Here is a 13,358-nt window from a genome sequence, read left to right on the forward strand (position 1 = left end):
CAATCTATCACCGAAAAGTTCCTTGGGCCTCTCTGCGTGTTTACATGTTGAGCTCTAGCTATCGTTCGAATCGGGCATTCAACTGGACCACAATCTCTGTTCCAATTTACATGCACAGGATGCCGTCCTTCAGTCGAATGGCCGATTGAAGTTATTGACTGAAGAATGTCAAAGACCGTTGACTAAACCTTCAAGGCATTCTGCTGATTCTAACTTTCTCTTGGAAAGATCATTGTACGTGTAAGTATGGCTGAATTCACTGCAGAGATGTTGTCTCTAAGTTACTTGTAGAAAATTATATTTTTCCATATTAAGCTGTGGTTATAGAATTAGGATTTTGTTATTAGAGTAGAGAGACAGCAAAGGCGACGCGAGTCAGTGGTCGTTTGTCTTTCACAATTTCCAAAGTGCAGTCTGAATAAAGAAAAATCTAAATATTCATGAATGAGAGCAGCTTTATTGGGAATTTAGCTGTGTTCATATACATTTACACTTTACTGTTCCCACAAAAAGATGCAAAGAGATGGAAATTAAGGAGCATGTGCAGAGCCTGAGACAATTTGAGTGTATTTGAGCATATACACACAGGACTGATTTGACCCACAACTGCATTATCGGGATACGTTAGCCCAGTTTTGAGAAGCTCAGTTTCAAGCAATTTTGGCCAGACAAACATGTTTATCTTAAACGTCTGTTTTTTGTTCTAGTGTTATCTGAAGTCCCTGCTGACAGTAACAAGCCCAAAGCATAAACTTCTCATCTCTATGCGTAACAGTTGGAGAGAAAGGGTCTTTTCTCAAGAGATTCTGCCACTATTCTCTAACTTTTTTTTGTCTAATCCTCTTTTAATTGCTGCCAAAAAGATCTGTTTTAACTTTCTCACTCCGCAGTTTTTGTTTCCAAAATGCATTAAACTCGTTCAGATGTTCATTTCCAAACTTCTGACGCTGTCGTTTGTGGGGAGAATTTGGGAAAGGTTTTCTTCTTCCATGGAGGGGTATATTTGTGCAGGTGTGGCTGCGCGAGAGAACAGTGCACCACCGCTCCACAGTCTGCGAAAACCTCCTGAAGGTCTTTGCAATCAGATGGGGCTTTGATTAATCTTTTTGGCTGTCCCACGGGCAGTTCTCTCTGAAAGTTTTTTTTCTTTGATCAGACTTCAACTTGACCTCCATAATTCCTGTTAACTGCAGTTTCTTGATTACTTTATGACCTACAGAAACCTGAAAATGCCTCTTGGGCAAAAATTAATTACTTTGATTGATTAATTTTTTTTAGAGGTGGCTAGCTACTTAGATAAGCCCATGAATACTGATAACTGGGACAAGATTAAGGATTTTAGGAAGTCAGAGTCTTCGAAATTTGCTTCAGCTGGGTTTTCATGGTGCCCCAACGAGCAAATTCAAATCTTAACGAATTAAGCCAATTAAGAGGTGAGAACTTAAACCTTTTGGAGTGCAAAAAGTTTTACTCGATGTTGCCTTCCTTTGTTTTGACTTGAAAATTGAAAAAAAAATAAATAAATAAAAATTTTGCCTTAGATATTTCCATTTTTATTTAAAGGAATGTTTGATCTGTATGCCTCTCAGAGATTTTATTGTCTTCTACCCATTTACAGAAATGACACTTGTGGTCTCGGTTAAAATGTAACATAAAAGAAAATCTGCCTACCAACACATGTAAAGGTTTAAGAGTGAAAATGGTAATTATGGGGAATGGGGTTGTAAGGAAGGCGGTTATACCATAAAGGACTACTTTTTGGCCCGAAACAAAAACTTCCTGGCACATGAAACCGGATTGCGTTAAACTTGATGAAAGCAGTGTACAAAGGTTGGCCCTTTGACACAACAAATTAAAGCGCAAGCTGCCCTGTGGGAGCATTGTTTCTCCAGCTCAAGTAAGCAGACTGAAGGTGTTTTGGTAAAGAGGAGCCGTGATACAACCACCATCTGTCTGCATCAGCATGCTTCCAAAGCTATACGGGGAGCAAGAGTTTAAAGTTCACACATCATAAATGTCAATTCCACCTCTTACCCGAGTTTCATTTTCTGCTCTTGCAGCAGCAGACAGGATTTGTTAAGCACTGTGAGGCTTTCCGGTCCCGCAGGAGGCACCGCGGTGGGTATGGCACGGAGCAACAGATCAGTATAAAGAGGGGGGTTGGGTGTGAAGTAAATGGCCCAGCAGGGTGTTCAAGAGCAAGCTGGAAGGCATATTGACCATCCTGCAACCCACAGTGCTGCTGTTGTCTGGGCTGAAATGAATGTGACGGCAAAGGAGTGCTCCTTCAGTTGGCTTTGTTGGCAATGCAGCCTGAAAATGGTTTTACATCCATGGAAGGGGAAAATGTCATAACGTGGCCTATCTGCACGGTTTTAGCATTTTCATTAAAAAAAAAAAACACAAAGCTTTACGATGATACAACAACAGAGATATATTTTTCTACATTTTCTGTAGATGTGTGTGTGTGTGAATTGATGACATTTAACTAAATTTAAAAAAAGACATGACTGAATCATACAGTCATGTATAAAAGAAAGTTCACCTTATCTACTAGTTAGTAGAACCAACTTTAGCGGCAGTGGTTTGAAGTGACTGTTTACTGTATGATGTTATCAGTCTCACATCATTGTGGAGGAATTTTGGCCAATCTATCTTTACAATGTTGCTCCTATATTTTTGCTGTTTGGATCATTCGTTCATGCACAGCTCTCTCAAGATCAAATACCAGCATTTCAATCAGGTTTGACGTTGGAATTAAGACTGGGTCATTGAAACACCTGAAGCTTTCTCTTGGAAACTCTTCCAATCAAACCTTACTTGTCCAGGCTTGTTTGTCTTTTTCTAATTGTACTGACATTAGCTTTAACATTCAACGTGGTAACTGAGGCAGTAGTCTGAAATGTAGCTTTTGGGTTATTTTTCAATTTCTCTGGGCATCGCATGCTATGACCTTGGGGTGAACTTAATGGGAGGTCCCCTCCTTGGATATAAAGCATCTATCTTGAATATTTTTAACTTTCAAATAGTCTTTCTCATTGTAGAACATTGAACTCCAAATTGTTTGGAGATGGCCTTATAACCCTTTTCAGTGTGGTTGGAGTCCTCTTTCCTTAAAGGGGTAGTTCGCCATTTTGCACATTAAGCCCTGTTTTTAGGTAGTCTGGGGTGAATTATAGATGTTCTGATCACAATTTGGACATTTGGTGCTGAACGGAGCATTTAGGTATCCACTGCTGCAGCCCCCCCACCTTTGCATTGAGTCAATGACCACTCAAGCAAACAATCATAAAACGGCATTAAACTTTCGTTTGCAGAGACATGAAACTCACCGTGTGGTCTGTGGTGGACAGCGATACGTTGGCTCGAAAATCACCGCGAAATACGCTTCCAGAGAAGTTATATTACCATTATTGTCCGTCTTCATTGATTTGTATTGTACACAAACAACGCACTATCGCCACCTAGTGGCTGGATGTCTTGCTGCTGCTATTCAACGGTGTCCGGAAAAATAGGTCCACCAAATGCTAAAACAACTGTTAGAAGGCACATTTCGCTGCGATTTTCGGGTCAATTTATCGAAATTGAGTGTGAGTTTCATGTCTCTGCAAACGAAAGTTTAATGCCGTTTTATGATTGTTTGCTTGAGTGGTCATTGACTCAATGCAAAGGTGGCGGGGGCTGCAGCAGTGGATACCTAAATGGTCCGTTCAGCACCAAATGTCCAAATTGGGATCAGAACATCTATAATTCACCCCAGACTACCTAAAAACAGGGCTTAATGTGCAAAATGGCGAACTACCCCTTTAATGCTACCAGCAAATTGCCAAAAACTCTGCTTTTATAGAGGCGCTCACTCTTGCTGATGATCAGTTAATCAAGTGCTTTGGAGTAGCAGCACCTGACTGCTACTGACCCTCTTAATTTCTGAGGCGTATCCTTAGTTTTCAGCATGCTGCCCCTGCATTTTGACTTAGCTTTAGTTTAATGAATAATGACACCGTGTAATATGTCATGTGCTGTTATTGTTAATCTTTGAGGTCTATAATGACAAGATGACTTTTTATTTTGTCCTGAAACACAAAACTTCAGAACTGAAAGAGGGTTTACTTTTATCTTCATACTGCTGTAGGTGGTCACCTAATGTACTGCGGTTTGTCTATTGATCTAAGTTCTGCAAAAAACAAGGTATAATCTAATGTCCTGGGCTTTTTCTGTCTCAAACTTGAGTGTTACCGGTTGATTACACGGTCAGTGTTATGATTCCATTACTATAAATTGTGAATGTGGCACCATATGCACATTTTCCACATTAAAAAAAAAGGGGGGGTGGGGGGGCTGTGTATTTTTGGCCCCAGCAGAGGCCAGAGCACAGATTAAAGTTAATACGTTTCATCTGGTAGCAAAGCATCTGATCATTTTGTTGGCTGGTCACACTGTCTGGACAGGGGTGTGCGTCTAAAACATCTGACTGGACAGAGATGAATTCATGATCTCTCAATAATGATATTATTGCATCACATCCACAGGTTAACATAATTGAACTCTTGTAGCAACAAGGCTATAATCTATTCGCAGATGTTTACAGTCGTCTTATTTTTTTTCATGAAACTCACTTTATCTCTAATTTAATGAGCTCCTCCTATTCTTATGCCTGTGATAATAAGCTTCTCTCCAGGCTGCTGACATGTGGTGAATATGGGTTGGTAAGAAAGTGTGATGGATTTGTCTATTAAATCAAGCCGTGGAGTCCCTCTGGCTGACTGACTTCATATGTTTCTCTCCCTCAATCTCTGTCTTTTTCTTTCATTCTTTGACACACACACACGCATGCAAAAACACATGAAAAACATCACCGAGTCTTTCCCTGCTGGGAAGGAACATCTGAAACATTTGTTTGCTTTTAGTGAGAATTTTACAGCTTTTAAGCAAACAGAAGTGATGTTATTATTAAAACAGTGAGTGATTACAGGTTTGTGTTGCTCACTTTGTACTGAGTGCTCACTCGGTCTCTGAACTCAGACTAAGAACGCACACCTGTTACCATGAAAGCCCACATATGTTCTATGTTTTTCATTACTTCTTTTGTTCATAATATAGCTTAACTCTTACATATCCTCATGTAAGCAATGGGGAAATAATTCCACCGAAAACATACAAAGTGCCAAACAGAAACTAATCGTGTGTGGTAAACCATGGTCTGCCCTGAAAGCGCAGGCCTGCTTCACAGATGAGACACCCCCGCTGAAGTCATTTGTTTTCAGTGGGCAACACAGACGACACTTGAGCTTTACTAAACCCCTCTGTAGCCTCAACGTGCTGCAGCACATCTGCCTGTGTATCCAGCAAGCCAGACGGTGAAATAAGGACAGCAAAAATATTGCTTTCTGAGGTAACTTTAAAAAAAAAAAAAAAAAGTTCCTTTCAGATAATTACTAGACTGAGAGTATGTTTCACAGGAAAATGTATCTAAATCTGTAATCTATAAACGGTCCCACCCACTAAAGATTTAACTTTTGACACTGAAATCTAGCTTTACTATTAACCCTTAAATGTCCTTTCTGAGAACTGAATTAAGGAAAAATTCTTCTGGCAATAATAATGTTTCGAATAGTTTTTTTTTTTCTATAAATGTGTAGGGTGAGGTTTTATGGTGAAAGTACTATTTTTTTGAAAGCGCAACGACATCAAATATATAGTCTTCTTGTATTACATAGCTAAACCAAGAGGTAGAGGTGGCTCAGGCAGGTTCACTTCCTCAAATTTTGAATAAGATACAGTTTAATAATTGAAAACTGTGCTCTCCCAAACAGTAGAGGAGGACATCAAAGGGCCAAGGACTCACATTTCTCACACGAGTGGATGATTGTTGGTACTTATTCCTCCTTTAACGTCTAAAAAGTACTTCCAGAAAACCTCATGGACGCACACAAACCCACACGCACCAACAAAATATGCAGTTCCTCTTGCAGACTTCCATTATTTAATTGTGTAGTCTACTGAAATTTCACTGATATACTGTTAAGAAGTTCACACTATCATTGCTTAGTAGTGTTAAAAAATTAAGTTCAGCCTTTGCAGCAAGTAATTTCTTTTTTTCTCTTTAGCTTGATATTACTTTTATCTCTTTGAACATGTACTGTTTCCAATAAACCAATTCAACTCAATTCTGAACTCAGGATGACAAAGTGTTTCATATGTCTGAGGATAATGGAAGTTTTACTGTGGCTTGGCCAATGCCGACTCCTTTCACGTTTATCTGGAAATAGCTGACGGCGGTAAAAGAAAAGTTTTATTCCAACATCAGTGACAATCAAAGTACAACACAAATGTGCTTTAGTCCACCTTTGACTACTGTCAGAGTACACCCAGTAGTGTAATGCACTGTGGTGGTAACATCTGTTGAGACTTTGATGAATGGCGAAAGGTCATGGCCTTGTAAAGGCACTCCCTCATGTGATTGAATTTATAATCTGGTTCTGACCAGAGAACTTTAACTGACCACCACATCAAGCAGGGGAACTTCAGCTTCAAGCGTTCAGCCATCAGTCTTCTGCTCATGAAGCTGCATGGTGTTCAAATAAGTCAAGGTTACTGTTAGTTTTTACCACGTAGAATTATAGAATAACTATTAAGCTGGTGCTGGTATCTGAAAAAATTTCCTCCAACCTTATCTGATTTATCCTGACTGCTTGTAACTTGGTTGTCATCAAACTGCTTTTATCTTATACTGAAAAAAAAACACGATTAATTGTACATTGGCAGTGAATTACTGTCAGCAGCTTCACCAGCAAAGGGAAAGTATTTTTTTCTTCCATAGTTTCCAACTGTATTTTATGACTACATCTCGTCGCTGGAGACAAATTCATTATTTCTTACTGCATCCCTGTAGACATACGACACAATAAACATTTTTGTCAGTAAGTTACTGTATGTACACTTAAAGTAGTTGAGGTGTATTTGAGTCTATAGTATATATTCTGTATTTGATCATTTCTCTAATATAAATTACACAGCTCTGTCTGGTTATGATAATAAAACAGTAATTCATGCAATATAGCCGTAATGATAGTTAATATGCCAGCTGATCACAATTTATCCCACAGAGGGTTGTAGAAGGTTTGAGCATAATTTACCCACATTAGGTGAGGGGCATGGTACACCCTGAACTTGCCGCCAATCCATATGGTTAATACAGAGAGATAGCAAAAATCAGTATATCAGTTTAAATCAGTAAAAATACATATAAGCTACAAAAAACAAACTTTAGCAAGGATATAGGAAGCTTACATTTCAGACCCCAGATGCTCAACAGTTTATACTATGGCAAAGCTTACAGGGAATTCTTGGGAATAATGGCGTTCTCCTAAAGGGTTGTGACAACTCTCTCTTTTTTTCCTTTCAGAGTGCACCTCGGTTCACAGCATGACGCTGAATGAGAAGGATACAGCTGATTACTGTCTCATTTTATTGGAGATGTGAAAAAACTGTTTCCGGAGTCGTATTGTAGATTTGCTGCAGCCACTTGTTCTGTCTGTTCCTTTGAAAATGACAGAAGTATGATAAATGACATTTTTGTCTTTACAGCTTTTTTGTAATAGTTTTTGTGTGCATGTGTGCGTGCGTATTGTTCCAAGTGCAGTCAAACAGTACTGGGCCATTTGCTTAGTTGGTTTCGACACTTTACTTCACTGAGAGAAGGTCCAACTGGATCTTATTAGCTACTGGGCCCTGTAAGAATGGTACATTTGTTTCTCGCCAACAAATAAAACATATCATATCATTTGACCTCTAAAATAAAATAATTCATGTGTCATAATGTAATATCAAGTAATCCAATATTTACAGAACATTTAGTAAGAAAAACCTAAGGAGGGGGGCAATGGGTACTTATGAATGTAGAGAAGCTATAATCGAGACAGCTGTAAGCGCATAAACTCATATAGGTGTTTGTTTAGGCCGGATGTCGAAAGCAAAAGGATAAGAGTCCAGACACTTGAGAGGAGTGCCAAAAGACCAGCTAGCTCATTTAAAATTTACATTCGTCTTGTAACTGAACGACTTTCTGAGCTGCCGTGCAATCTTAGCTTGAAAATACCTTGGGAGTTTTATAAACCTCAAGGAACACGAATCAAACATTGCTTGTCAGAGGGTTTTGAGATTAACACAATTATCAGCTCCATCCACATGCAGCACAGCGCTTCATAGAGCACAGCGCAAGCTCTTATCCACAGCAGTCAATAATGAACACTTATTCTGGTGGAACTGAATGAGCCTGACCCTTGATGAGTCTTAATCCAATTTACTTTTTTTTTAAGTTTATTCATCAACTGCAGTCTATGAGTTTATTTGGCCTTCATTCCCAATGGTGCACAGTCTCCATGGTGCTTTGTTTATTTCTAATTGACAGGAAGGAAAAGGGTGAAAAGGGACTGATTGAGACGCCAAGAATTATAATTAGATAATAACTGTAGAGCTCTGAGGCTGTCTGCTTTTCGGTCCCAAAGGATAAGAAAAACAAATACATCCCCACAGCGAGGACTTAAGGTTTATTGTCTTTATTTTTGCGCCATCTAGCGATCAGTCGCTTCATTTACAGGAAGTGACGTTTCTAGAAATGCCACCAATCAGCAACAGCGGCTCCCAATTCGAACGTCAACTCCTGGGGGATATTCGCTTTAATAGTGTATTATTTTGCGGACTAACTTAAGTCGCTTAACTGTGTTGTGTTAGTGATAGAATACAAACCAAATAACTAAACGCTACACAGTTTCTGGTAGGTTTATACAGACGCAGTTTTGATGTACAATGTCGGGCCGTAACTACTGAAAATAACCGAGTGGTCTGTCAAACTAACGTTTACTTGCATGCTAACTTAGCTAAGGAGCTAACACGTTAGCTTGATAAGTATATTTTGCTAAGATGTGTCATTATGCCACGCTTGCCTAACAATGTTCTCTGAAACTTAACAAAGATCCTGAACCATGGGGAAAGAAAGGGCCCAGAAGAAGTCTTTCCAGCAGAGTCTGGAGGACATCAAGGAGAGGATGAAGGAGAAGAGAAATAAACGACTGGCCAGTGCTGCAGCTCCGGGCATTGGGCGGCGCAGAACGATGCACAAAAACAGTGGTAAGTGGTAGAACTTTTGTAGCATAATAGTCATGGCAGTCAGTAATTTAGAAACCATGGCATGCAAAAATGTAAAGAGTAAATTGAGATGTTTTTTGTCATAAAATAAACAAAATCCTTCCCGTATCCCCCTTAGGGACTAATTCTACAAACACAATCCTTAAGGGTGTGCAGCTGAACAACAAAGTGCTAGCTGTGGCCCTGCAAGCTGAGAAGGAGAAAGTGAGGCAGACCAGCGCTGTGATTCTGCAGTTGAAAAGGGAGCAGCAGGCCCTGTTTCTTCACCTGCTTCTGCTCAAGAGGAAGCTGAAAGAGCAGGAGGCTCGAGCAGCGAATGCTTCAGAGGTAGGCTCTGAGACATGCTTCCTGTTTATGTCCCGTGTCAGATGCATGTCTCTTAAATCAGGTGGTTCCAAGTCCTACTATAGTTGCCTCGATAATTAATGCAAAATGCCATTGTAATATTTTATTTCTATGTATGCTGGTCTAGACTAAAGCCCCAGGCATACCCATTGAGCCCCAGCATCCTTTGGATTCAGCAAGGCAAGTTTTTTTTTTTTTTTTTTTTTAAGTGAAATGTTTCTGAAAATTTCAATCATATTGTTTTGCCTGAGTTGACTGTCAGGATGTGTTACCTTTGAATTTACAGAAGAAAGAGGACAAGCCAGAACCCCGATGAGCATATTCTGTGCCAAGCTTCACCAATTAGTGCAGGTATAAACATAATCTGATATTCTAACTATTTATTGGGTATTAGCCATAAAAGCTAACATATAACCACCACAGTATTTTTATGTATGTAACAATAAGCCAAATTTAGTAGATGTTATAATGTAGATTAGTCTGGGAGCCAGACATGCTTGGTAGGATGCTAATGTCAACATTTTATGTATTTATTTGTTAGGAAAAATGTACATTAACCAACAAAAAAAAATTATTAAATGTAAACATACCTGAGTTAATCAAAGTCTAAAGTTAATTGTTAGCCCTTTTACTTTACGTTATTCGACATACATTTTTCAGTAATGCAACATTACCATCAAAGTAGCAATTCAAAGACCCCATTCTCTAATTAGCATAGACAATAAAAAATGAAATTGGCAATGATGCTCCGAAGAAGAGTAATGAATGAGTGAATATATTGCTAATTCCACAGTACAGTAGGATGTTGGTTAGGTTTAGTCTGTTAGTAAGTCAGAATTGTTTGACATGTCCCGTTTTAGATTAAAAATAATTGTTTTACAATAGCATGGCAGCACTCCGAATCGTAATCGGATGGTGAGATGGCCAGACATTTGTATACATGCATGTCTCAATCATTGTTATGTCTTAATCAGCTGAAATAAGAATAATTCAAAGTAAAATTACTGATCTAAGTTGGGCCCCAGAAAAAAAGAAAATAACCATTTTGCTTGTTAATCTAAGGTCACAAGTTGTCTTTGCAAAGATGAACATTAAAGTTATCCTAAGAATGATTTATGGCCAATTTTAAGCGTAGCTGTTCTTCAGACTATGGCCTGCTAATCAGATCTTTAGATGGCTCAGTGACGGAGGTGGTGTCTATCATAACCTTATATCTTGATTTTTGTATTTTATTTTTATAGATCCTCAACCATCTAAAAAGAATAGAGAACTTCATAGTGACAAAGAGGTTACATTGCCATCCACAGTAGGTGTGAGGCGCCGACGCACAGACAGAAGAAGCAGGAGGAGGTCTAACCGCATGCAGGACCCAAGCCTGTTGAGTGAGGGAGACCCTGTTGCTGGATTTGGGGCTGTAATACCAAGTCCTATTCTCAGTGACGGTACAAAACCAAATCAAACACAGAAAGCAGCAGAACCAGAGGTGGCAGGTGATGGTGTCACTGAGGTATTGTATCACTCTACTCCTGAACCTGCCCCTCCCAAAAAACGACAGCAGCAGGCAAGCAGGAAACAGGCCCAGCAGCAGCCCCGCTCCAAACCAGAACCGGCTTCACGGAAACCCGAGAGAGGCCGTAAACCAGAGCGTGCCCCATTAAAGAAACCATGGGAGAATTCCAAACCCAGAGCCCGCTCAAAGAGTCGGGATCGGTCAGCCGCAAGGGCCAAAACAGCACCTCAACAGCAGGGCAACAAGCTCAACACCTCACTGGGATGTAACGACACCTTCGACTTCGACTGTGAAGAGACAGTCCACATCGCACCGTTCAAGGCCAAGGCAGAGGACAATCAGCCAGCCACACCCATCTGTGAAGAGGCCCAAGCTGAAGCTGCAGTTTCCAAACAGAGTGAGACAGGCTCGTCGTCACCCTCTTCGGAATCAGAGGACAGCCTATATGTCCCTCAGAAGACGAGGCGGAAACAAGCCTCTCCTGACAAGCCCAAAGTCATCACTACTCGTAGAGGCCGGCCCTCGAAGGTAGTCAGAGGAAAAGAAAACATCCCTCCAAAACAGGAGATGGCAGGTGAATGTTTACCTTTGTCCCTCTCAACTTCGGTTTAATTTGTACTTTTGCAACTATGGCTTCATAATTTTGTATTTTGTAGTCTTCAGAGATGAAGAGTCAACCCCCAAAGCAGCAGAGACGGCAAAGGGTGAAGTTGATCTTCACTGCTCACCTGATTTAAGCTTCTCCAACAGCCCCGACTCTGTTGGGTTGGAACAGGAAAATCCCAAAGGTGAGTAAATGTTAGGTTTGTTTCGCATGTGTTAACGTTGTGTCGCAAATTATAAAACCTCAGGGAAGACTGTTAGGAGCTGACATGCTGTAGTGCATCATCAGGAGGATTTAAAAGCAAAACATTTCCTTTATACTCAACTTGGTTCATTGAGTTTCTTTCTGATTATCTGCGATACATGCGGAGCACAGTGTAAATGAACTTGTTCTGATGGAATACCTTTGTTGGAAGCTGGATATGTCAATCACCAAACACCACTGATATGAGAAAAGAGGCGTTGGTGCTCGTTTCAACAAGCTCCTTTCTACCTGTATTCAATGATTTATGAGATTCTGTGTCACCTGTAACAAATATGTTGTCTAATTGTTTAGATACTATTCTTCTCTATGACATGAATGTCTCTTATTGGGGACGGTTCTGGATAAAACTGGACCGTGTGTTGGTTACAGAGCCACATGGGGAGGAGACGCGGGAGGACTGTTTCCTTCCCGTCAGCCCTCTGGTTGAGGCCGAGATGATGAGAATAGACAGTGTCCTGTCCAATTTCGGAGATACTTCCTGTGAAGCTCCGACTCTTTTACGCCACCAAACGCCACAGAGACTCAAAACGTGCGCAAAGCGTAAGTCATTGTTTGATCCTGCTAAGGAGACGTACGCCACAATTAAGTGTTGCTGTGAGAAATGTTGTCCTGCTGATAAAAGCCTTTTCTCACCAACATCAGTGAACAGATGGGTTGGTTGTCTTTTCACCTCTCTGCCGTCTTTACTGGACTCTGGCATTTTGCTGTTCACTGGTGTTTGCACAGAAATGTACACTCTTCCCGTTTCCTCTTTTACATCTTTCTTCACATTTCTACAGGTGGGCTTGGTGTAAGGACAGGAGGCAGGGGCTTGAGTCTATGTGATGTGACTAATCTATCCCCCGCAGCCTATCGCAACTTCTCTTGTGGTGGTTCGCGCTCCTCAGATGCCCGATGCTCCACCCCCGTCCCTGCTCGCAAGCGGCGGTGCTCCATTGCTGTAGACTACAAGGAGCCCTCGTTAAATGCGTAGGTTCACGCGCCAAGTTTACTTTCACTGTTCGCTTTTGTTTTTTTCCCCCCTACAAGAAGGTCTCATTGTTGCTTTTCACACCCTGACAGGAAACTTCGCCGTGGAGACAAGTTCACAGATTTGCAGTTCCTCCGCTCTCCTGTTTTCAAGCAGAAATCGGGTAGGAGGTCGGTGCAGAAATCAAGGAATTCCATGAGCAGCCAGCAGCCATTTGAGAAATACAATGAGTCTTTTGTTGGATGTCGCTGATCTAACTTGACTTTTTAAATACGAGTTGTTGACTCGTGATCGTTTTTTATCTCACTCAAGGCGGTGTTTCTTTGTGATGAGCAACTGTGACCAGATACAGATCATTGTAATGTGCGTCTTTCCCATCTTTACTCTGCTTAGGTCAATGTAGTGAATATTTCCTAAATATGGCCAGATTTGTCAGTACTTAAATATGCGTACATAGTGTCTAATAAATTCTGTATCTTGAGTATAATTCTATTTCTTAAATTGTACGTGTCAATAAA

General features: G+C 40.5%; 1 protein-coding gene across 1 annotated transcript; it reads left to right on the plus strand.

The window, feature by feature from the left end:
• Positions 1-8,662: 8,662 nt before the first annotated feature.
• On the plus strand, positions 8,663-13,294 carry sgo1 (shugoshin 1). The gene is made up of 10 exons (XM_075450236.1): positions 8,663-8,776; positions 8,975-9,129; positions 9,266-9,474; positions 9,620-9,672; positions 9,779-9,843; positions 10,734-11,576; positions 11,659-11,790; positions 12,240-12,410; positions 12,650-12,839; positions 12,933-13,294. Exons 2-10 carry the CDS (start codon positions 8,985-8,987, stop codon positions 13,090-13,092), a joined length of 1,968 nt encoding a protein of 655 aa, XP_075306351.1. The 5' UTR covers positions 8,663-8,776; positions 8,975-8,984; the 3' UTR covers positions 13,093-13,294.
• The last annotated feature ends 64 nt before the right edge of the window (positions 13,295-13,358 follow it).

This window comes from Odontesthes bonariensis, chromosome 18 (assembly GCF_027942865.1).
Source record: "Odontesthes bonariensis isolate fOdoBon6 chromosome 18, fOdoBon6.hap1, whole genome shotgun sequence".
Classification (NCBI taxonomy): domain Eukaryota; kingdom Metazoa; phylum Chordata; class Actinopteri; order Atheriniformes; family Atherinopsidae; genus Odontesthes; species Odontesthes bonariensis.

Coding starts and splice junctions, on each gene's coding strand:
- sgo1 (XM_075450236.1), top strand. CDS start 8,985: ATGGGGAAAGAAAGGGCCCAGAAGAAGTCTTTCCAGCAGAGTCTGGAG. Junction 9,673..9,778: donor CATCCTTTGGATTCAGCAAG/GCAAGTTTTTTT, acceptor TTGAATTTACAG/AAGAAAGAGGACAAGCCAGA. Junction 11,577..11,658: donor TCCAAAACAGGAGATGGCAG/GTGAATGTTTAC, acceptor TGTATTTTGTAG/TCTTCAGAGATGAAGAGTCA.